Source organism: Chroicocephalus ridibundus, chromosome 2 (assembly GCF_963924245.1).
Source record: "Chroicocephalus ridibundus chromosome 2, bChrRid1.1, whole genome shotgun sequence".
Taxonomy (NCBI): Eukaryota; Metazoa; Chordata; class Aves; order Charadriiformes; family Laridae; genus Chroicocephalus; species Chroicocephalus ridibundus.
The window spans coordinates 71754262-71780719 of NC_086285.1; the positions used below are offsets into that span (position 1 = coordinate 71754262).

Here is a 26458-nt window from a genome sequence, read left to right on the forward strand (position 1 = left end):
AACATGCGAGTTCACAGGGAAAACTCCCAACTAGTGTTAGCATAGGCAGACTGCGACTCTTACCTGCCCTCAATAGAGATGGGCTCTTCCCAAAAGCAAATCAGAGCTGGATGGAGCTCAGCTTTAGCTGCATTCACTATTCTTGCAAACTAACTTAAAGAGAGAGCCCGACAGATCTAACATTTCTAGATTAAATTTTTTCTTTTATACTTTTTTTCCTGCCGGACCAGAAGTGATCAGGTACATTTCTGAATCAAGGGGGAGCTGCTGCAGATTTTCACAGCTGAAGTGGTTTTATGGTAAAACAGTCCCATTTATTTTTCACTTGCATCTTTTGAAAGAGCTCTACAAATTAAAAATCAAAATATGAAAATTATTTCTGTACATTTAGAATTGCTACTGATTCAAATTAGAGACAATATACAGCACAATACAGGAAAAAAATCTGGAGAATTGCCAACTTAGGTCTCCTATTTATGAATTTAGTGATCATTTGACACTCAAATGTTGCTTTGCAAGAGATATTTAGTAGTACATCCTGATTTATTTGCTTCTTACCTTACCCAAAGGCTCATTCTTTGAGTTTAAATCTCCCTCTGAAAGAATTTGTGTTTGGAAATATAAGGAGGGATTTTCTACCTTTTTGGAATGCCAATACGATGAGACTGTGTTAGAAAGATTGCTAATCTGATCTTTAAAATCAGAGGGAATCGGAGAAGATTTTGCATCTATGCACATAGGAGTAACAAGCTTTTACACCACACTTGAAGACTTCACGGACTAGGAAGTAATAATTATTTTCCATTTATAGTGTCCTTCTCCTGAATGACACATTAACTTTATTCCTCGTTTAGAACACTCACCAGTTAAAGTGCTGGTTTGCCTGACACTTCACTAATTCCAGGACAATGCTGCTCTCTAATCTTTCATTTCCTCCTTCCACCTGCCCTGAAAAGAAGTTTAATTGCATAGTATCTATTTTTAGAACGATAGACCTTATATTTAAAATTAGTTCTAAACAGTCACTAAAATAACTGTTTATGTGATGCTTTTGCATACAGGCAAAGATGCACTGATTACACAGACATATATAGAATCAGCTGTTCTGGAAAGAGGGTAGGAATCAACACTGAAGTCGTTCCAAACATTAAATTATTTCTCACCTAATTTGAGAAAGTGTCAAGTCCTGTAAGTTAGTATAAAAAATAATAATTTTTTTTTCAAACAAAAAAGTTAAGATCTTGAATATAGCTTCATTAATGTTAAGTTAGTCTGCAATAATAGTCTTATTTACATTACTGACTGTTCTTGCATCTTCACTGTGTTAGGGGGGCTGTTGACTTTGCTAATTCTTAGCTTAAAAGAAGTCCTATTAGCAGTGACTTGCCTTCAAAGAGATTAAATTCAAATTAAAAAGTTGCATTTATAAAGAAAACAGCATTTTCTACGAAATATTGAAAATTCTTTATTTCAGGCCAGCATAGCATTGTTACAGGCGTCCATTTCTTCCTCTGCACTTGCACATGATCAAAGTTGGCACTCCCAACCACCAAAAGTTAAATGGTCGTTACAGTACAGGCACAAAGTAGCCAAACAGCTTTACTTTCATTAAGGAAAGCCGTAATTGTGCTCTAACAGCATTTATTACCAGTGCATAGATTGTTCTCTCCTCCTAAGATCAAGCAAGAAAGAGAAATTTCCCTTAACTGAAGGAACACAGGTGGCAGCTTTGCTACTAAAGCAGTTATTTCATCAGTGGAAGAATGACGGATATGTGGATATGCTGGATGCCTGCCTTCATTGCTTTCAGCTGCCCTTACTAGTTCACACAGGCTTGCTCAGAACTGGGTTAAACATCCTTGCAGGTCTCCATTACTGCTTTCATTGTTATAACCACCATCAAAGTTCCACATTTGAAGAATCAACAGGATTTTTTTTTTTTTTTAAAAAGTAAAACAACAAAAAACCCAGAAGACTGTCAGTACTGCGGTTCCCTCGCCTACAACGCTGCTTCATAACCACCATTTAAAAGCCCTTTCCTTTCTAGAAGCATCAATTCTCTTCCATCAAGAAGGCAGCACCAGAGACACTTCATATCACTTAGCGTAAATTAACACTAGTGTATATTACTGCATTTCAAACTTCCAGTTACAGTGGTAAAAGTTAACAATTAGCATATGGAATGAGTATCAGATACTTACGTGTACCAAAGGCAAGTTAGTCACAAAAACCTCTAGAAATATACTACAAACAAAACTAGCAGCAAACACTGCTATCATTACACAGTACTTTCATGAAAAATGACTGATTGGACGGCCATCTGGAAAACAAGCTGATACCTATAATGTTATAAAAATAGCAAAACAAATATTTGATCATAGTAACTGTATGAACAAGTGTTAGAAGGAGGGAAGTAAGCATGATTCAGTTAACACAAATTCTACTTATACAAGAGTGCCTCCAAGCCACAAAAATGTGTAGTTTCAGTTTTACATTAATAATCAAGGCTTCAGTCTGATATGTGCAACTGACTCCGGCATACGTGCCTGAATAGGCAATGGAACATAATTCCATAGGTTCTTCTCCACAGCATGCAGCCCCATACCATTGGTACGAATGCCAGTCTTTGCTCATGCAACACTTTGTAGCAGCACGGTGTACTGCAGTTCAGAATGGAGGGAAAGGCAGAAATGCGTATACCATTCTTTCATCAGAGGTAAATTTCAGAATATGCACGGTATGCGTACAGTTTGTTTCTAGGCACATCTTTGGTTACATTCTCAATCCAGTCTGCTTTACAAAAAAAAAAGTAATAAATAAAACAGTCAAGACTTGGTTAGAGTCCAGGCAAAGATAAAACTTCTTTTTTTCAGAAACCAAGACAGTGGAAGTCCCTTTAAATTGATGTTTTCTTATATCCATAAACGGTAAAATCCCAGCGCTACAGTAAGGCATGTAAATACTGAACCTGAAAGAAAATAAAAATGGGGAGGGAAATGGAGACAATAAATCATTAGCTCTCAGAACATTTCTTCAGAAAGCTATGTACACATCTTACTACAAAACTAGAAGTATAACCCCCACCCCTTCCCCATGTAAGAAAATTCAGTTTTTATTTAACAACAAACAATTTCAAGGTGGAGGGGCACAAAAATGACAACTAAGAAGGAAGGAAAAAAAGAATGCAGGGAGACTGGGCTGGAAAACTATCACAAGGCTGAAAGAAACCCTTAGATGCTTACCATTCCAAGAAAGATCAATATGGCAAGTTACAGTTGTTAAGTGAGGAAATGAATAACAACATTATTAAATCACAGTCAAGTATTCAGCAAACAAATAAATGAAAGCTATCTTTTATGAGGCTTATCAGTTTGCAATTTTTTAAATCTATATGTAAATGAAATCAACTTTTGGTTCCTAGATACACACAAAAGATTTTTGCCATTGTTTGCAACAGGAGCACTTCAAACACAATGCAAATTATTTTTAATTTTTTTTTTCCCTATGCAGAGTTCAACATGTTTTTGAGTAGGGATGGTGGGGAAAAGAATTTCCTCTCATTTTAATAAATGGCCTTTTATTTTCCAGTAATGGCTCTCTCTAAAGGATATGCCTGAAGTACAGTACTATGAATAGATGTGATTGTACTTGTGACAAAATCCATTGTGAAAGAATAATCAGAAAATCTAATTCGGAAGAATAATTTTCTACTGCAAACCTGCTCATTTAATAGCACTGCACAATCAGTAGAAAAACGCCAAAATGTAAGTTACCCGGGGCAATAATGCAGGCACACGCACATACAGTATTTTTCTAATGCACGTGCCTGAAAAATGAAAGTTTAAAGAGGAGTATGTGGCAGTGAACACTCAGAAAAACTGAACTGTTCCATTTTGCATATAGATGTCCACGAGACAGATGAAGAAATCCTAGAAATGCATGTAGCAGACTGCTTTTATTGATTAAATCAGCCATAGAAGAACTTTGTGGCCCTTGTTAACAGGCAGTCTTTTAGATTTCTCATACACATTATTATTACAGTATAAAGCAGGGGAAAAAAACAAGAAGTCATACAGCCATAGCTCATGCAAAATAAAGTTGCGAATCATAGGAAACTCTGTCTGAGTTAAGTACACAAATACGAGTGCTACCCTTGACTGAGACTATTTCAAGTATTTTTTTTTTTTTTTAATCAGGGCCTTTATGAATACAGACAACCAAGAGTTTGCCAAACACTTAACAATATTTAACAGTTTCAACAGAGGCAGCCATCAGACTCCTTACCTGCTAAGTACTTAATATTATCAAGCTTGTGCGATTCGAGCATTGTTTTCAGATCTGCAACTTCTGTGTCTATTTTCCTGTCTGTTTGGGTCAAAGCTCGATCTTGTTGCGCATGCTAAAAAAGAATGCAACAAAATTATGATATTTGAACAGTTTCTAGTTTATTTAGAAATTTAACCCATCCCTTCAAGTTGTATTTTTGGTTCCTCCTTAAATGTATGTTAATTTGCATTCAAAGCGAACAAGTTCCTTCCTAGCAGGTATCCAAAGAACTCGATAATTTGGCGAACTCGGGAAATTTATACGCTTACATGTTCTTTAACACATAACCTACGAAGTAGCAGAACTGGATGCCTTATCTCAATCTAGCAGCATAAACATTAACTTCAATCTGTCGTTTCGCCCACTGACTTTACAGTCACTGCTCAATTATGAGAGCTACTGAGAAGTCCAGGAAGAGCCTCTTGTGACAAAAACACACTGGAGCATAAAGATTTATGGATCATTAGAAAAACTGAGAATTGGTCTTCTGATGTAAAAAAAAGCATGTCTTCATCTTGTAACGAATTCTACCACCAAACCAGCTACAGACAAATTCAGAATCTGATTATGACAGAAGACAGGACTTCTGTAAAAAAAGGGGATAGAATTATTACTCAGAAAAGACTGAAAGATCAAAATTGTAAACTGAGAATAACAGCTGCTGATATTTTCAAATCAGCACTACTGAAACATTGTGAATCAGTTGATGATTTAGTGCTACACATTTTCCTAGGGATAATTCCCTATACTACAGAAAGGAAACAAAAGGAAGAGGAAGTGCTTGTTAAAAACCTCCTCTAAAATTAACCAAATGAATCTAGTGATGTGTTTCAGTCTCACTGAACACGGGGTGGGGGGAAATAAAAATTAATTTCACAAACTAACATTAAAAGTAGAATTCCAATCTAGAGAAAATACTATGTGCATCAAGTTTCAAAACTGACCATTTCATGTATACATGCAGAGGGTCTAATAATATATATGAAAGCTTTTTTACTTCAGTTATCTGTACCAATATGAAAATACACAGGGAAATAAAGCACAATGACATTTTGCACATTAAGTGCCTAAAGACATGAACAACTCCAAAAAGAATACCGGGTCTATAACACAAGTACAAAAAGATTTACTGTGTAGTAATAAGCTACCAAGTTCTTACCAACTCCACTATTTCTGTCCTCATTTCAAGTAGTTTTCTTTCATTAAGTGAGTACTAGAAGGGGGGAAAAAAAAGAAAGAAAAAAGTGATAAACATGATATTGTCATTAAACTTACACTTAAAAGCATACTTCTTTGTTTCCAATTCTGTAGAATACCGCATCTGGACAAGATCACAAGACAACACTTCGGAGACAGTATTGTAGGTTAATTGTCCTTAGGAAAAGCACAATTTTAGACAGGCATTCATGCACACCTCACAACTGTAAAGCACAACTCCACTCATCTTCTGCAAAAACTGTATGTATTAATAAGCCGCTGAAAGAAAGGTTGGCAGATTTGCACTTCTGAAAAACAAAGACCTATGATTCCAAACAGTAACTCTGCAACAGTTGCTCACCATTTGTATTGTTCCGACCATCATTTCATGATGCATTTGCTAAATATAGAACATTTGTAGTTGTGGAACATCAGAAGTTGTGGCTTATTTTTAAGTTATAGTATTTGGGTTCAAGGAAACTTAAATCCAAATCAAAGTAGCGTAACTTTAAGGCACGTTACCTTTCTGACTCATGAACAGGCATGATTTACCTTGCCATCTATAATGGTTCCTGTCCCACTACTGGAGCAATTCAATTATTGATAGACAGCTGCTAAACTGCCAGTCTATACTGCAGAGTACTAAGGTCTTCAGGCACCCATCTCAGAATCCTCACTTGCACAGCAATAACCTCATCTCTTGACATTCCCATGTGGAAAGTTGCTTTATTTTTCCTCCACTCTGGAAGCTTACTCCCCTTTAATATTAAACTCAAATTAATTTACATACATGCCTCAGCACTGAAAAACCCTCAAAGATCTAGAGCTCTATTTGGACTTTTGACTGATATAAAGATGAAGTTAAGAGATAGCAGGCTGCTACAATTGTGGAAAACAACATACAGACAAACTACAGCATGTCTACAATTAAGGAAACAGTCACTGGATTCTGCAAAATGAGGAGAGGGTCAAAAACAGAAATTCAGAAGTTTTACATAAATATACATTGTTGAAAGTGGCAAGATGGCAGAATATTTATAAAATAATCTAATTCAAATTATGTTTAAGGTGAAATTTCATTTAAGAATTTGGACCTTGCATTAATAAACTGATCATCACTACCAAAAGAACCATGACATTTAAAATAAACAACTGACTGAAATAGTTAATCTGTTTTACTTCAAACAGATGCTGTTAGCCAAATACGCATTTTCTGAAAAATTCTATTTTACAAGCTTGCTTCTTGATGTTTGTATTTGTTAAATTTTTGCTTTATGGCTAGACTTTCTAGGTCGGACTCAAGGATTTTAAACTTCAGTTTAAGACAGTGAAATATACCCTCTTACTGCAAGGCATCACTACATATCTGTAATAAAAACCAGTGCATTAAAAAAAAAAAGAAGAAGGAAAGACCAGTTTAAATCCCCGCACTGAAATTCAACAGGGAGATTTCCCCTTAAGTCCATGTTTTTTACAGTATAGAGAAAATTCAGTTTTGCCATATGCATCTTGACATTTTTAACAGTAAGCTTAAAGGCACTGTGATGCATGAACACATGAATATATATGGAATTTTGTACTGTACTTTGAGTTTTTAAATCACATCTGTATCATCGCAGATATAAATCACGGCATAAACAGATGTGCATTAAGCAGCGTACAATTATCCAAGAAATGTAAAGCAGAATGAACTAATGCAAAGATAAAGCATTTAGAGGTTGAACAATTAAAGACTGCCCAGTGTTGACAAATTAAAAAATTCTCCTTCAGTACTTACTCCAAGCAAAACTGAAAAATAAGAACATTTTACTTGGTGCTTCAAGTTAAATCAATTTAAACTTAGGACATTTCTCTTCTGAATACTAACAGTAAGAAGGCACAATAACCTTCAATTATCATGAGTTTTATTCTCAGAAAGCTAGATATTCAGTCCTAAGTCACATTACAACTGAAGTAAATATAATAGTGATGCTCTGCCTACTATAGAAAATACTGGACTACGCCTCACCCCCAACTCAGCATGTATGCTACAACCTGTTCCCCATTCACCTGCCTTTTTCCTTTTCTGTTCATGCATGGCAGAGATGACACTTAAAGTAGGGGAGTAAGGTGTCCTGGTTTGAGGTAAAACAGAACCAACTTTCTGTTCAGTAATTTTATTTCTTAGCTAGGCGTATTCTAACTCTCTGAAATTAACAGCATGTTGTGTCTAAAATGGTTCGTTTTCAGAGTGATAAGACAGTTTGTACTACCAAGGAGTGGTATGCAGAGAGGCTCTTGCTTATACTTGTTGCTATAGCGACCAAGGTCAGCTAATTTCATTATTTGCCCTGTTGGAGGGTCGGAAACGGAAAAGCGTAGAGGGGTCACACCTGCAGGGAGGAGCGGACAGGACAGGTGACCCAGAACTGACCAACAGGGGTATTCCAACCCATCTGCCCCCTGCTCAGTATAAAAGCTGAGGGATCAAAGGGTCAGCTCTCTTCCTTCAATGGCTGATGTCTAAGGAGGACCCTGTCTGTTCATCTGCCTTTGATCCCCATCGGTGTGTTCCTGACTCCAACTCTGAAACCTGGCTCTCACCCATCGCTGAGTCCACTCTGGGACTTCCCCAGACATCCCCGGATGCCTGTGACATCATCCTGGGAGCTTAATATGGTTTTGTATATACTGTATCTATTTCATTATTTCCTTTTTATTTTATTATTAATATTTCATTAGTTTAGTTTCTTCTAAACTCATAAATCTCTTTATCTCTCCTCCTCCTCTCCATGTACGAGAGGTTGGGAGGGAGCATCTGTTGCTGGCCATTGGCCAATTTGGCCAAAACCACAACATAGGGGGAATAAAAAAGAAAAGAGCAGTTTTCATAGAAACGAAATTACAGTTGCACAACAGACTAGAAAGTTAGTCAACTTTACGAGAAAGCTGACAAGCACAGAGGCAGTCAAAATAACATAGTGTTCAGCACAATAGACAGCATTGACAGAGATGACATATATAATGCAAAAACTTGATCTTCTAATTCTTCATCTATGTTATTCTAATTTAAGATCACATCAGTTCAGTTCTACCAGATATTTCAAAGATCAAAACAATGTGAACCAGTATCGGTTACAATAAAAAAAGCCAACCATAAGTTACAACTATTTTCACAATAGGTACTTCCTGATAAACTATCCGTGCTATAAATTCTCTAGCTATAGGGAAATGAAATATCTTCAGTGATGATAAATTTAATGAGATGTGTAAAACTTAATTAAGTGTGAAAACAGAGAAAGAGATATACCAATAACATAGGAAACCTCTAGGCAGCTAGTCAGCATATTTAGATTAAATATCTAATATTTTAAGTGTGATGTGTTAATCCTCATATTAAAACAATATCAACATAGACCGACATACCAAACCAAATACGGCACCTTATACTACAGCAGCATAAGGATGAGTAATTTGGATTAATATCACCTTGAAATTGAATGATACTACAGATTAGTATAAAAATGCTCTTTGGGTAAGATGCTCTTAATCAAATTTGGAGATTACTCACTGTTTAGATGTTTCTAGAAGAAAGTAACCAAAACTTACCAATTCTTTTACTCTGCTCTTCTCTAGGTTTAGGTTTAACTTGTTATCTGCACGAACTTTGGTAATTTCATCCTAATGGGAAAAAATTGATAAAGCAGCAAGCAAGATTTTCTGTTTAATCATAAGCAGAAAAAATTAGACAAATATATTGCACCTGTCTTTACATATGTCAGGAATCAAGCTTCTCTCCAACTAATGTACATAATTTTCAAAAGTATAAGTATTCCTATTCTTCCCATGGGAAATACTCATGTTCTATAGTATGAATTGGATCCTAGAATCAAAAACTAACAATTGATTTTAAAACCAGAACACTTAGAACAGCAGTTAATTAAGAGCACATCCTTCTATAAATGTTGGAAATGTTTCACATATGCCCTAACTCTTTCTGATTTCTAGAAATCCATGCCTAGGTACGCATTTAAGTTGGAGTTCCTCCATGAAGCAATCTCGATGCTCAACATAACTTTAAAAGCAGTTTCTCATCTTCCAATGTAAAAGAAAATCTGTTTCTAAAGACTACATCTAGGGCTTTCAGAAAAGGCTACAGACATTTCAGAAGCAGTCAGGAAACATTCATTATATTTTTAAACATCTAACTTTTTTAAGCTACCATAAATTGTACACTTGCATTTTACTTCATCAATAGCTGTAAGCAATTCCTGCTTTTCTCGGTGACGGCTGCCATTTTAATGCAACATCCTGGCAGGAATTCCAGCCAGCTGACAGTTTGTCACGAGGCAAACTGCTGATCAGATGAATGTGTGGGAGAAGCAAAAGATTGCTGATGTTCTGGGAGATTCTACTATTAAAAACAAGTAAGCAGGCCAATGTCAACTAGTCAAGAGTCCATTAAGTTAGTATGACTAATAATTAGACTCAATTTTCAAGTTTGAATTTTTTAACTGTTTTATAGTTAGATGTCATTACAACACAATACATTAAACTTTAATGAATCAAAAAGTTAGAAATAATTTTTTCTTCAACTTTTACAACATCATGTCTTGTCTTTTAGAGGAACAAGTATGAGCAAATGTAATTCTCACAAGGGCAAGTTATTTTACATTTACAGTTAAAAGTAAAACTTAAAGAAATCTAGCTTTTATGAGAGATGATTCAGATCCTTGATGCTCTACCAATGGATTACACTAACTCATTTATATGCAACTGAAACCATAAAATAAGTTACAATTCAAAAATTAGATTCTGAATGTATTTTAAAATGGTATTCTGAAAAGCCAGATGCACTAAGCATTTCATAACACAATATAAAACATGCAGGATTAGCTAGAAATTTATGTTCTCCTTTTGGAAATGATAGTGCAAGAAGAAATTGAAGTGAATAGGAAAGAAATGGCAAGGAGGCAGTAGGCTGAGTTTGACCACGTTGCCAGCTAGTTCAACAAGTCTGATAGCCTGCCAGTTTCATGGACAAATCCTAGAGCAAGAAAAATGTTCCATCCTTCCCGCTAAGACGGACACCACAGCAGGAAACATTAACTACTCTCAAGTCAGATGACTTTACCCCCTAAGAACAGCTAACATTTTCCAGTTTCCAATCTTAATCAATCTTGCAAGAATGTTTGTTTCTGTGTAAAGGCTGTGTATGACTCCACACCATTGAAATAATTCATTCTGAAACGATCTTCTTTTTGATGGTAGAAGGGTGTTTGGACTGCTTTTTAAGACAGGCAAACCATAAAGAACAGAAACACAGCACTGATGCGTCAACCTGATAAGAATAATACTCTGTATGATAATTAACAGAGTAAGTTTTCTCCAAAGTCTGTTTTCTTGCAAAGGTCATCTGCTTCCAAGCAAATGGGACCAAACATAATGGTCCCAAACGTAGTGGCCTAAAGAAGCTGTTTAAAGGCTATTTTAAATTCCGGACAGCTAACAGATATGTCTTTAGACACAAAAAAACCCAACCAAAACAAAAAACCCCCCCACAAACCCAACCAAAAAACCTCCCAACAAAAACACTCCAAAACAATTAGAAAGTGCTGTAATTTTAAATGTATGTTGCATTTTTACATGTAACTGGCAGGCCTAAATGCAGAACTTCACTCAGCCTTAACCATGACATGGCAGTTAGCCGCTTTCTGAATCTAAGGACAAGTAAGTAAAAAAAAAAATAAAAAAATCTTCGGTTACATTTTTCTTCACCTCTTGTACCGTTCACAGTTCTCTGTCACCATAAACAAAGTATGCATGAAATTGTTTTTGCTGCAGCCCACACTGTACCATCAACGGCAATTTCAGTATCCTATATCACAGTAATTAAGCACAGCTTTTAAAATAAAATCTTGAAAGCAACAATTACTTTTTACTTAAAGCAGACAGGTGTTAATTCTTAATTACATTAGTATGGTATCTTACCAGGACTTGCTTCTTTATCTGCTGGAGTTCAAGTTTTATTTTCTGGGAGAGCAGAAAAAAAATTGTACATTTTATTACTGTATATAAAACCCACATAATTTGGAAATACTAATGAATTTGCATGATCAATAAAAATGACTACAATCCATAATGTGAAAAGCAAGGCAAAATGAGGATGGTTTAACTCTATGTCCTCAGTGTGTGTACAAATACGTGCATGTGTATACACACGCACATTTACTCAGTGCTGCGCATTTCCAAGCGGCACAAGACCAAAGCTCGCAACGTCCCACAGCAGTAAAGGTGGTCAAATGCACAGGATGGTATGAGCAGCAGTAAACCCAGCAAACCAAGGGAAGGGATTATTTCTCCATATTCAGCACTTGTGAGTGCTGTGTCCAGCTTTAGGCTCCCCGGTGAAAGACAGATATTGCCATACTGGAGCGAGTCCAGTGGAGGACCATGAAGATGATGGGGGGCAGGAGCACACTATGTTGGGGGTTTGGGGTGAGGAGGAGAGAGAGCTGGGCTTGTTCAGCTTCAAGAAGAGATGGCTAAATGGCAATCATACTGCAGCCTGCAACTAGCTAGTGTCCTCATGGGATCCTTTCTAACTCAAATTATTCTATTACTTTATCTCTTTCGAAAGATACATGAAATAGGCATAGCTGTAGCATCTTCTATTAACTCTCTCTAGAGACCATTCAGTCAAATTCCCTGCTCAAAGCACAGGCAACTAGAACGGGTTGCTCAGGACCATTTCCAGTTGGGTTTTGAATATTTCCAGGATAGGGATTCCCCAGCCTCTCTGGGTATCCTACTTCCGTGTTCTACCACTCTTACAGTAAAAAGGGTTTTCTTCTGTTTAAATAGAATTTCCCACATTGGGGTCCGTGACAATTACCTATTGTTCTGTCACAGGACAACACCGGAAAGAGCTTGTCTCTGTCTTCTTCACGCCCTCCCTTCAAACATTTGTATATTGATGAGATCCTCGCTGAGCCTTCTCTTCTCCGGGCTAAACAGTCCCAGCTCTTGCAGTCTTTCCTCATATATCAGATGCTCCAGTCCCTTACTGATCCAACATGTCCACATCTCCCTTGGGGAGCCCAAAATTGGACTCAGCATGCCAGATGATGTATCACCAGTGCCAGTCAGAGGGGAAGGATCACCTCCCTTGACCCACTGGCAAGCCCTCCTAACACAGCCCATGAGGCTGTCGGCCTTCTTTGCCACATAGGCTCATTGCTGGCTCATGGTCAACTTGGGGTCCACCAGAACCCTCAGGGTCTCTTCTGCAAAGCTGCCTTCCAGCTGTTCAGCCCCAGCCTGTGCTGGTGCATGGGGTTATTCCTCCCCAGGGGCAGGACTTGGCACTTCCATTTGTTCAACTTCATGAGATTCCTGTCATCAAGTTTTCCCAGCTTCTGAATGGCAGCGTGTCCTTCTGAATGGCAGCTCAACTGCCAGGTGCATCAGCCACTGCTCCCAGCTTTGTATCATTTGCAGGCTTGCTGAGGCTGAACTCTGCCCCATCAACAAGTCATTAATAAAGGTGTTAAACCATACTGGCCCCAGAGCCAACCCCTTGGGTACAAGACACCTTTTTACATCATTAGAAAAAAAAATAATAAGGAAGTCCTAGAATAGCACTTTCCAAGACAGTGATTTTTACCTCATTTTCTGAACGAAGTGCTGAAAATTCACTTTTTTCCAAAATAATCATGTCCTTTTTCACGCCACCAATATGGGACATTACTTGCTGAAGTGCAATTTCCTTTAAAAGAGGGAAGAAAAACCTCAGAACATATCATAACTATAATGCTTTTTCTCATCTTGCCAAAAAATGATAGGCTATTTTGGTACCCTGAAATTTTTAATTCAGAGATTTCAGATTGATTATCTGAGTTTCAGAAATCAAGATAAATTAAGTGACAGTGACAGAATAAACAAGTTAAGCTGAAGCATTGGTAAAGTTTGACAAAATTAGCAGTGTTAACAGAATAATTCAATTAATAGTCTAAGATATAGTTTCTTTCAAGTCTTCAAATTCTTAAGCTAGCACAGGCATTAGGGAGAGAAGGTATGTATCTGAGCTAAATGAAGAAAGCTGGCTTTCAGACCAAAACTCCTCAGTGCAACCATACTCTTTTGTAATTATCTCGGTTTTTGCCTCCCCTTGCAAGAGGGCTTGCTCTGCTTCACTACTGAGATCATGCACTGTACTTGCACTTTTAATTGCTCTTCTCAGTCTGTTACACTGAGCTGACAGAAGACATACAAGAACTCTCCGCAACTTTTGAGGATGGAAAAGTCTGCAGACATTGTTCTAGATCCTACATTATCTACACACGCAAACAGGCACTGCCTTCTCTTCTCTGACAATCCCCCCTAATAAGTAGTCCCTTGCATTTGATTCTGGACTAAAAACCCTAGAAATCTGACACAGAACTCCAACTTCACTTTTGTCAGGAAATGCTACTCTAACTTGGTGTTACACATTTAAGTGGCACCTGGAGATGCCTGTGGATCAGGCTACCTGACCGCAACACTGAAAAAAATGGCTCAGCATACTAGATGTGGTACAAAAAATCTACAGAAAGAGTATTGCCATGGACACTGCCTCTCTTACTCCCTGATGTCTCCAGCGTGCTTTTGTTCTCTCTTGTCTGCACTGAGCTCAGTAAATCAGCGAACAGAACTTCCATATTCTCTCTCTTCTTCATCTCTATACATACACATATTTTTTCCCCCTCCCCTAAGGCTTTATCTAACCAATGTAATATTTCATCTTTTACATACCCAGCTGGGGCCTAATGGTAATAGCTACATCCACAACCTTCCAAATCGTCTTCCAACTCATCATTCTCTTTTTGCATAAGCTCTTACGCATTCAAAGACTACAAGGAACTACAGGGTCTATCATGTTGCCCAGAGTTCACGGCATACATGCCTCCTGAGCTGCTTCTATCTTAGCGTGCCATGCAAACCTGCACGTTTCAATCTTAATGACAGAAAGTCACCCAAGGGTGGAAGCTACCAGAGAGTCTCAGAAAACATCTACCATCAGAAGCAACAAAGGAAGACCTGTCTACTTTCATTCAAAAAAAGCTGGGCATAGAAGGAGGCAGAGGTGCAATGACTGCTTATTCTAAAATACAACCAACCATGGGAGAAAGGTCCCTTTGACGTTGCATTCTCTGATTGACTGTGGAAACAGGTTCAGCACAGGGGGAGGAAGCTCACCCATGTCTGCTTTGCCTGGAATCTAGGAGGTAGGACAGATGAGCTAAAGCCTCTCTAGATGGAAGGTGGTGCAAAAATCCAGGTATTCTGCTTTGGAGACAGCAGCCGATGTCTTCTCATGTCTTAAGACAACAGCCTTATTACTATGAAATAAGTTAATGCCTGTCCTGGTTTGAGGAAAACAGAACAAATTTTTCTGTTTTGTAATTTTACTTTTTAGCTGGGCCTCTTCTAACTGACTAAACTCTGGAATTAACAGCATATTGTTCAGAAACTGTTCACTCTCAGAGTGATAAGACCTGATCATACCAAGGAACAGTATGCAGAGAGGCTCTTGCTTATACTTATTGCTATAACAACCAAGGTCAGCTAATTTTGTTATTTACCCCGTTGGAGGGTCGGAAACAGAAAAGCGTAGAGGGGTCACACCTGTAGGGAGGAGCGGACAGGACAGGTGACCCAGAACTGACCAACAGGGAATTCCATCCCATATGCATCATGCTCAGTGTAAGACCTAAGTGATCAAGAGGTCAAATCTTTTTCTTCAATGGCCAATGTCCGAGGAGGACCCTGTCTGTTCGTCTGCTTTTGATCCCAATCTGAGCATTCCTGACTCCAGATCTGGAATCCTGCTCCTGTCTGTCACTAACTGCAGTCTGGGACTTTCCCTGTGCCTGCTGGTGACACAGTTGTCATTGTGGGAGCTGGATATGGTTTTGTATATATTGTATACTATTATTATTATTTTTTATTTCCTTGTTTATTGCTATTTTCATTAAGGTAGTTTAGTTCTTTTTCTAAACTCATAAATCCCTTTATCTCTTCCTCTCCTCTCTTTGGAGAGAGTGGGGGGGTGAGGGGCCATCTGTCGTTCTGATTGGCCAATCTGGCCAAAACCACAACAAAGCTTTATTGTGTTCAGAAGGTGACTTGAAGCCGTGAAACCCAGCCTCACTGAGCAGCCCAAGAGGTTGTACTTCAGCTATGCTTCTTGTCAGCATTGTCTACTTGACTAGCTTATGTGTCAGGGAATTCCAGCATACCAGGTATTGTGAATCCAATTCAAAGACACTTAAGCTCCACATGCACTGGATCATGTCTTACTCTGAATTTCAGTTTAATTTCGGGAGCTAGATGCCTAAGAGCTCGATGTGGCAACATTCAACACTGTCACGTCCAATTCCTTACACGGATCTACTTTTGTATAACTGACAAAGGGCCTCGAAAAATTCAGTCAGTATCAGAACAAGAAGCCTTGCCTCCAGACACAATTATTCATTAAAACAATCATTCCCTCACAAGACAAAGCTAACAATTCAGTTCAGTTGTACGCAGTTTCCTGGTAGTCAGGAAGGATCTCTGTAGATACTCAGCATTATCAGCCTATTTCCAAGCCAGTTTCCTTCACTTCCTCGCACCAGGATTTATACAGTGGATAGGTTTAGAGGATACCATGAACAATGTATGCACCAAAGGAAAAGGAGACAGACATCAGCATCCAAACTATACATGTTGCTGTATGTTACCAGTGTACACAACTACACCAATCATGCCCTAAAAATATTATATAAAAAGAGAAATTCAGCTCAACTCTAATCTAATTAAGTGTAATTGTGACACAGACAGCCAAATAAAAAAGTATCACATAACAGGGTGGTAAATCACTGAGGGAATCTGTACTTCCTTGTTACAAGACTACAAAAGAATATACGTAGGAGCTGTAGCTATTCAAATCCGTGCACTGAATACCTCCTATGTCTGTCTAAAAGCCTTCTCAGTAATTCTATTTCATGCTAAAATAAGGATGAAACCAAAAAATTTACCTGTGGTCTGCATACTAGCTCATGGTACCTAAATCTCAAGGTCCACCACAACACTTTGATACATATTTAATAAGCTCAAGACAAAATTCACTAGCCAATAGATACACAGGGATGTTTGTTCTTCGCCTTCAAACTTAAAATACAGTGTCTAACAGTAATAAATAGCAACATATATTTCATTAGCAGGCATACTTGGTTTTGATTTACTTCAACCCCACCATTGTCTTTGAGCTAACCTGCTGTACTTTGGTGACCATGTCCTTGTAAATCATATCCAGGTTGGTGTTCATAATTTTCACTAATGCAGATACAATGACCTCCGACTGCTGAGTAGTGAACCCTAGGGAAAACAAAATGCAACACCATTTAGAGAGAGTGCTAAATTTGGACAGTTCACAGAAATGCCACTTGCTAATACTCAGCACCAAGTTAAAACAAATGTCAGTTATTAAAGATAAAATATACTCCTCTTCACCCAGAACTAAGAAAAGAACAAAACCAGTCATACATTCAAGTTCCTCCACCACAAAATCATGTCTGTGACACAGTATAGCTGCTTCTGTAGTACAGCACTACCACAAAATCAGCGGCATAAATGTTGGAAATTTTCTAGAAGTATTATGGAATATCATCTCTCACATGTGGGTATTTCTAGAAGCAAGAATTCTGGCCCTGAAAAGCAGATACCCACTTTCAGTATACTATAAATCTTCAGAACCACTGAGGCTGTGCAAAATTCAGCAACTGAGAACAGAGCTAACTGCTCTGATTTTAGGCCTACCAGCCTCTGAGTCCCCATTAGAAACCTTTTTAACTGAATATATTGAGAATTATTGTAAAATATTGTCCCTAAGAAGAAATAATCTTAACTTTTCCACTTTTAAAATGTAGGATTAAAAATGTCATAGAATTGCTGAGGTTGGAAGGGACCTTTAAGATCATCGAGTCCAACCTTTAACCTACCCTGACAAAAGCCACTTCTAAACCATGTCCCTAAGTGCCCCATCCACCCTTTTTTTTAAACACCTCCAGGGATGGTGAATCCACCACCTCCCTGGGCAGCCTATTCCAATGTTTAATAACCCTTTCAGTGAAAAAATGTTTCCTAATATCCAATCTAAACCTCCCCTGACGTAACTTGAACCTGTTTCCTCTCGTCCTATCACTTGTCACCAGGGAGAAGAGGTCAGCCCCCATCTCTCTACAACCTCCTTTCAGGAGGTTGTCATGAATAAGACTTCACCATTATGAAAAGAAACACTTGCAAAAGCATGATTGTTTCAAAATAACTAGTAATAAAGCGTTAGAAAGCACATATGTGGTCCGAGAGTGAGTTGCTTTCAACAGCTGAGCTGATATCATAGCACGTCACCACCAAAAGGAAGAGATAGCCCTTCCCTCTCTCTCTTACCACTCCTCCAGCCAGTTTGTATGTGTCTTGGTGCTCATGCAACTGCTCTGTGAGCTCATTAAACTGGTGTCTCAGAATACCAATCAAGCAAAAGAGCTGCAATTTTTTCTGAGAATTATGTTGGCACATGGAAAGAAATGAAGCCACATGGCACAGAAAAGGGACTGGGACCTCTCCTCTTCAGGGATGGAGAGCTGTCAGAAATCAAGTCAGTTGCACTGAACTTCACCTTAAGGCACCTTCCCCACCTCAGCAACATTAGGCAGGATGAATCCAAAATAATCTATTCCCTTGTTTATGTTCCAGCATAAAAGCAGCCATATATTATATAGTATTCTATGTTATAACCTAACCCCTGCATTTTACGTAGTAGTCCATATTCAGTTCTATTATAACACATTGTTGCATACTCAAGGTGCTACATGCTAAATATGTAGGAAGCCCATTAATAAATTTTAAACCACTACCCTGAAACTGATTTTTACTTTCAATTCTTAGAATTTAATTTCTCTTTACCATTTTTAATTACGAATAAAATAATAGATTATTCTAATCAAAGTTATATAAGCTTACCATTTCCTTTTGGAAATAGAAGAAACTTACATGTTCTTACCCAGTATATTAAAAAAAATAAAAACTGTAAAACTGAAGCTATCATCACATGTCATCGCATCACATCACAAGAAGCAGTAACAAACTTTATAAATTAAAAAAATCACTCATGAAATGACATTAAAAATAGCTACCCATTTCTAACAATTTACCATTTTCTTCCAAGAGGCATACCAGCGCATGAGTGTCAAAAAAAAGTCTCCTATTTCCCAATAAGGAAATATTCTCTTTGCTTTGTAAAGATGATGACACAGAGGTGCTTACATCTGAAAAAAAGATAAAAAAAGTTTAAGTTATTTTTAAGTAACTTATTTTTAAGAAAAAATATTTAATCAACATGTTTGCTTTCCAGAAGTTTCCTTGCTACCCCAAGTATTTTTCCTTTATGACAAAATATTACACGGTGCATCGAGATTATTGCAGCTTGCTCGAAACCAAAAAGGTATCTAACAAGTTCTACATGCAAGAGCTTTAAAATAGAATACAATGCTACTGCTGCACTTCTGAGACGCTCTCCAAGAACATCCTGTCCTAGAAAAATCCCGCCAAATGTCAGGGTCTTAACATTGTTCCTCTACTGTTACCAGTGTAAAATGTGGAAGCTGCGAGCACTTCATAGCTTTGAGGACTAAATCCACAGACTCTTTCCATTCTTTGTTAAAGAAGTAAATCTTCATTGGTTGCCCTGTAGACACTGAACTGTTTAGTGTCTAAGAATTACTAACACATTCCCCAAATATCAGTAATACAGAAATCACGCGTTCAGGGAAATTTAACACCAGTGCATAAACTAGCTGACAGAATGAACGCAAGATGGAACATGAAGTAAGTTGTCAAAAGGCAGAACTATCTGTCCTCAAAGACGTTGTATTTTAAAACACTTGGGTAGGCAGAAAATACGACTACACCTTAGCTGTCTTACTTAAAGATCAATAAAGACTAACCAATTTAAGTCTTCGGGGAGGGGGAACCCAGTCGTAATACTTGCCCCTACGGACAGTTCCCAAGCCGGCTGCGGAGAGCAGCGCACCCCTTGCAGGCCCCCGTCTCCCCACGTCACGGGACTCCCGGGGGCAGGTGAGGTGACGGCTGAGGTGACCGGGCCGGGTGAGGTGACACCACCCCCGCTCTCCCCCCTCATCCCCCCGCCGCTTCCCTCGGCGCCACCCTCCCCCTGACAGTTCTCACCCCGCTCCCCGCAGCGCCGCCGGTTCTCCCGGCCGGTCCCGCCGACCCGCCTTCTCCACCACCCCGCCCTGCCGTTAACGGCCGTAACGGCCGCCCGGGGGCCCGGCGGCGCGGCCGGGCGCTGCCAGTCGCCGAGGCAGCGGCGGGCGGGGGCGAGGGGCGCGCGACGGTCACGTGAGGAGCCGGCGGCAGCGGGCGAGAGGGAGCCCTCGGCCCCGCGCGGCCGCAGCAGCAGCAGCGCCTGTCTCCCGCCGCTCACGGCCGTGACCGCCGCCGTCTGGCCCCTGGCCATGGCCGCGCCACCAGGTCCCGACGACGGATGAGGCGGGGTGGGGAGAGAAAGGAGCTGCCGCCGCTGCTACTGGAGTGCCATCGCTGAGCAGGCGTCTCACTTCCGCTATAGGCGGCGTCTGACTTCCGCCTCCGGCACGTGGCAAAACACGCCGTGGCCGGCGGCGGTTGGTTTTATGGCTCAGGCGGCGACCGCGGCGAGAAGAGCTGTCCGGGCGGGCCGGCGGCGAGAAGTCGCCTGTGGGGGCGAGCCCGGGCCCGGGCCGGTGGAGGCGGAGACTCCCCCGCTCCCCGGTGCCCTCTCGCAGATGGCACCGGTACCCCCCGCCCCCTGTAGGCCGCCCTGGGCTACCAGGAGTTAGCTGTTAGCGGCCCAGGCGGTGACAGGCCTAGCGCAGGGGTGAAAGTGAAAGAGTAGAGAGTTTTGGGAGGGAGTTTTGTCCTAGAGCTGTAGGAAGGGCACGACCTCTGACCCCTGTCCGACCTCTGACCCCATCCTGAGCAATGCCTGCCTGCCTTTTGGGCAAAGATCGGCATTTTGTAGAGAAAAAGCACATTTCCGACAAACTATGTCATTCTGTGATGAGGCTGAGATTTCAGGTTTCAAAGTTACTAACCGAGTAATTTGCAGAATTTGGCAACTTGGTGGATCTAAGAATCTGAAGCTTTGATCATTAAATAATTGCTGCATCCATTAGGATGGGTAAAGTCTTATATGCTTGCGATTCTGCTGAAAATATGGGTGTGCGTTTTCTTTCCCTGCTCTGTTTGTAAAGCTTCATATTTGTAGGGAATTAGTATGAGAAGAAATCGGTTCAGCTCACTGTCATTGGGGTTGGAACTAGATGATCTGTAAGGGCCCTTCCAACCTAAACTGTTCCATGATGTATATGATTTTTCTCCAGGCAGCACTTATTTCAGAGCAAGCCTGTTTTTTTTCTGCCGCGTACATGTTCACAAAAAGCATGCGGCACCTTTTCTTCTTCTTACCAGAATCAATAATTACGGTAAATCAGTATGAAGATGGAATAGTTCAGATATATCTCTGTAAATGCAGAGGTAGGTGAAGCCCCGTGGCACGTAGCAGTGCCGCAGCAGCTGAGATAATGCATGTACACCAGGCCAGCATCCGTAGCAGTAATTCCCTCCAGCTGCTGTGGTGATAAAGCAGAACGGTAGAAACCATCGCTGTTATTACAAAATAAACTATAAATCTTACTTCGGTACATCGGAAAGTTATTATTACATTCGCAGACTAATCCCACGTGAATAGCCATTTCTCAAGCCACTTGCCCTGTACAAATTCAGGGATGTTGGTGGGCTCACCCTCACAGCCATGTTTGTTTTCATTATAAGTAAAAGCAGAAACTTGTCTAATGTGCGTTGCATCTGCTTGGCTGTTGTATGTGCATTGCCTGGCATTAGCATGGCAGTCATTGCTGACGTGTGGGAGACTCCAGGTAGTTGCCTTTTCATCTACAGATGATTCAGAAATTGGTGCAGGGTATTTCCTTTGACACCCTTTCTTCAGTGATCCCTTTCTAAGCCCTGCGCTTCCTACAGCAGTTGAAAGGCAAAATTGTGGCTAGTGAAGTATCTCCTTTTACATCACCTGCTGGTTTGCTTTTTGCAGTTGATTTCTGCACTTGGATGTGGTGGCAGATAATGTATGCAAGAAGTGTGGTACAGATAGTGGCTGCGTTAGCAACTGGAGTCAGCCCATTTAGGGTCAAATACACCCTCACGTTCCGGCTGTCACAGAGTGCCCATTTTCATCTTCTCTAAGGGAAGCAAAGTCACTCCCGCTAGCTACAGAGATCTCCTAGTGCAAATGACTTTCTATCTTTGTGTCAGAGATCAACTCATTCATTTTTTTCCCCTTTCCAGTGTCATCTTCCAGACACCCTGTTTCGACCTTCTCCATGTTGAAGATTGTTATATACTAAGCAGCACGCAGATGCACTGAGCTCTGTAGGCTGCAGTAGCTTCAGAGCTATCCGTTTCGTTAACTGGGCGCTGGGGACTAATTCCTGCACGAAGAGGCATAAGTAGTGTAGTCACAAGCCAGGAGGGGACACGACGAACAACTTTTTGCTGGCTCATGATTCTAGGTTGCTTAATGCTCGGCTTTCATCTATGTGCTGCCCCATGGAAGTCGTTAGGTCCTGCTTAGAGACTATAAATGAAACATGTGCTGAAGGTTACACGGTTAGTATCCTGAAAACTTTGTCCCTGCAGGCACACAGTGTTCACTGATCTACAGAGTTACAGCCCCCTTGGCTGTCACGGTGAAATCTGTAGAGAAGGATTAAGAAGTGGTGGATGAACTTAAAAACCAGGGTAACAGAGATGGCAAAGTAATGCAAAGTGCGAAATAAGGACTAATAACAATCCCTGATCTACTTTTAGGTGAAAACTAAAGGAGGGGGGTGAGATGAGCTCTGAGAGGTGTTGTTGACCCACCAATACGCAATGGCTGCAAGGAAAGCAAATGTACAGTGTATCAAGCAGAGTGTTTTCAACGGTTCACAGGAAAAGTTTTATTGACCCTTCAGTGTAATGCCATTTCAAACACCAACAACAGTTCTGGTCACTCCAATACAGGAAAGATGAATTCATATTCAAACTGGCAACCTAATGTCAACAGGATAATTTAGGGGAGTGAAGGGTCTTTTCTGTCACAGGTGATTAAAAAGAGATTGGCGTGTTTAGCTTAGCAAAACAAAACTTCAGAGGGGATCTTATTTCCATCCGTAAACAAAATAGGAGTGTAAAAATAGGGAGAGAAAGAAAAAACCGCTGTTTGTGCAACAGAACATTACTGATAAAGGACCATGTGGTGTAAAGTGGCCATAAATAAATGTAGATTGGAAATAAGAAGGTTTTTATGGAACAGAGTGGTCCTTGTGAAAAGCTTCCCGACAGGCATCAGGAGGGATCAAAAACTGAAATCAGTTTTTCATTGGATGTGGTTGGCTTGTGAAAGGGATTTTATGGTGCAGTTACCTATAATAGCAAGGGACTAGTTCCTGTGCCCCTTGCATTAATTTTCCACTGTGGAGGTTTTTCACTTTCCCCCTCAAGCATCTGGGACTAGCCACTGTCAGAGAAAGGCTAATGAGCTAAAAGGACCACAGGTGCAATCCAAACTATCATTGAATAGTCCTGTTACTTACTTCAAATGTTTTAACACAGTGACTATATAGAGTTGAGGGGGATTAACAGCTGTCAGGTGTGATGAATACCCCAAACTGCTCTTAATTCTAAATGGGAAAAGCTAAAAACCTCCCAGGCTGGAAAAGAATGAGAGTCACCAGTGCATGAATGCTTTCCCACTTTGAAGGGATTAAAAAAAAAAAAAGAAGGCTATAGCAGCATTCAAATGAATATGCAAATGATAAGGTGCATTTGGAGTCGCTTCAGTTCTGTTGTATCAGGGATGAGTGTGCCTCAGTGGTTTGAAAGCAAAGGCGGCACCCAACATACTGAAGATGGAAAATAAAGCCGTGTCATTGTTTTCCTCATCTACAGCAGATAATCATTTTAAGTGTTCAAAATCGTCTCCCATTCTTTTCGGGTGGATGCGTAGGTGAAGTCCTGGTTCTGTTATTTTGTTTTCTTTTTAGTGGAGAAATCAATGATGGCTGTGTAATTTCTTTCATTATATTTGTTTATGTATGAGAACAGATATATTATTTGTAACGAAGAAAATCACTGAAGGGTAAAGCTAAAATGATCCTACCCATAGATGGCAGTAACTGCTAATAGTGCTGGCTGTCAGTGCTGCTCCAATTCAAAGTCTTAGGACCCAGAAAAGGTTTAAATCAATTGACCCGATCCCCTAAATTGCTAAACATCCATTTCAGGGATCTTAAAATGGGGTCATGCACCAAGCTCCTTGCAGAAACCACTGGCAGAATGCATCTCCCTGGAAGCTGGTTCAATTGCCAGAAATAACCCTACTGTGATTTCTTGAAGGAAGGAGGTATAATATTTATTCAAGTGCTAGGGTTGGCAGCAATAAGAAATGGCATTTATATTAGAATATTAAATCTTGCTATGTTCTCAACAGACCTGTTTTACCTGTAGGACGAACAGATAAATACCACCTGTGTTTAAAGCTATCAAAACTGAGTGCCTCACAATGGAGAACAATTTGGACCAATACCCCTTCCCGACAACCCAGGCATTACCTTGTATACAAAATATTGATGTATTCACCACCTTGGACTAAATAAAGGCAGGAGGAATCATTCTCATGGCACAGAAGGGCAGCACCAGCTGCTCCTGATTGCAGTATGCAGCAAGACAGAAGTAAGGCAGGAGATAGTCCATAGGAGGAGTTACTTATTTTCTCTTTATCTCTACACATAGGGAATATATAAGTTGCAAATAAGAATTTCATGTCCCCACAACCCTGGTCTTAATTCTTTCCTAAAGGAGTTCTGCAGTAGGGTTGTCAGACAGGACTTTTCCTTGCTGCTTTTTAATTGCTCCTTGGAGATCTGGCTCATACTGACAGAAGATTCAGGACAAAATGTAATTTCCAAGCAAGTGAACAGGGGAGGAATAGGTTGGAGTTTTGGGGTCATCCCTACAGGAAGGAAAGAAGCTAAGGATGGTTGTGCATTGGCTTTTTAACTTTCTGGAAATGCATTTATTATTTACATTTTTTCCCAGATATCTCAGGCAGGGCAATGCAAATTTACAAGACAAAGCCACCAGCCTACGTGTGCTTTTTAAGGAGGACATAATATGTTGTGAAGAGAATTAGGATGGGGAGCAGTGTGATGGTATGTGCAAGGATGCATAAGCAGTCTGGGTGTGTTGCCGGCAGTTTTAAAGTTTCACCACTGTCATATGAGGGATGGTAATACTGTAGTGGCCTCTGGCGTAGCAGGCGTTGTATGCAGTGCAGAAGGTGTGGGTTTGAGAGAAGATGTCAAGGAGGGGGCAGAGCAGAGGCTTTCTGGAGTAGTCCAGGGGTGTCTTCGAGGCATAAATGTGCGAAAGAAAGTTTACAAGAGTCGATAGGCAAAAACGTCCATGGAGGGGACAGACATGAACCTAAGTGGTAAAAGGAGGACAGAAGGGATGAGCATAAAGGTTTGGAAAAACAGAGTGAGACCTCATTGTGAATATACAAGAGATACGGAGCTGAAGCTCTGCAGACTCTGTGCAATACAGCTGGGAGAGGGATGGGGAAGGACACTAAAGGGGGCTGGAGGCATCAGAATAAGGGTCAGGGGACTGGTGATAGCAGTGACATTTTTGAAATGGGCTGAGGGGGTAAAACAGGTGTCAGGAAAGCTTCGGGTTGTCATATAAAGAAAGGAAGAGGCTGATGTAGGAAAGGGAAATGGAGGCAGAAAGTGGACGGCCGTTACTGGCTGTTCATTATCCTGTGAGACAGTTAAGCAGTGAATCAATTATGATACCAAGCAATTGTGTAGATAATGAGTTAAGCAATGAAGCAGTTATACAGCAAATCATTTCTGGTATTAAATAAAAATGGGGAGAATCAACAGCAATATGAATCAATTATGGAGAGAACTATTACCAAAGTCAGTCGGTTAAGTAGAGAAACAGTTATACAGCAAGAGAATGAATAAATTAATCATGAAGTGGGACCATTATGTTGAGAATTAATTATGCAGAATCTTCCTTTGTGATAAGGGGCATGTCTAAGGGAGCTTCACACACAGGAAAAAAATTCCAAAACAAAACCATAAAAATAGATTCAAAACTAATGAAGATACAAGCCCTGCACTAGTTCTCAATCACTTTGTCTGTGACATCCTCTCCTGTGTCTCTTTGGGCTAGACTCATCCGTGTTGCAATAGATGCTGAAGCCATTGCAGAAGCAGAGGAGAGGAAGCCTGTTTCTCCACTGTGCATCCTTCACTGGGGACATGGAGGTGGCATAAAGGAAGTTCAGAGGTAACTTTGTGTCTATGACAAGTGGGATGTAGAAGGAGCCCATGGTCTTTGGAGCCATCTAACCTTCACAGAGAGACTCAGGGCTCTTCATGGCCCCAGGATTACTCAGGGTCAACCTTCTTGGCATGCCTTCTACCTAGGAGCCTGAAAGTTGGATTCTCCTCTGCCTTGTATCTGTTTCCACCTCTACAAAATAGGTGTCAACCATCAGCAAAGAGATGTCTCCATTTTGTCATCCCTCTCTAGTATTCTAGCTGGAGCAAAAACCAGCCAGCCTTTTTGGACACCACACTCTGATGGTGTGAAATGTAAGCATTCTGCTTCAAGAGAAAGCTGCCTTATTTTACACAGATAGAAATGCAAGACAGACCACAAGGTGGTGGAAAACAAATTTCCAAGTCTTCATTCCTGCATTAACTATGAGGTATACTGATTTATACAGTGGCCACAGAAC

At 40.2% G+C, this 26458-nt stretch overlaps 1 protein-coding gene across 1 annotated transcript; it reads right to left on the bottom strand.

The window, feature by feature from the left end:
• Positions 1 to 1454: 1454 nt before the first annotated feature.
• MCUR1 (mitochondrial calcium uniporter regulator 1) lies at positions 1455 to 20286 on the bottom strand. The gene is made up of 9 exons (XM_063325843.1): positions 19774 to 20286; positions 18738 to 18851; positions 16799 to 16902; positions 13169 to 13270; positions 11494 to 11535; positions 9112 to 9183; positions 5486 to 5539; positions 4285 to 4399; positions 1455 to 2968 (listed from the first exon to the last, which is right to left on the bottom strand). Exons 1-9 carry the CDS (start codon positions 20063 to 20065, stop codon positions 2913 to 2915), a joined length of 951 nt encoding a protein of 316 aa, XP_063181913.1. The 5' UTR covers positions 20066 to 20286; the 3' UTR covers positions 1455 to 2912.
• Positions 20287 to 26458: the final 6172 nt, after the last annotated feature.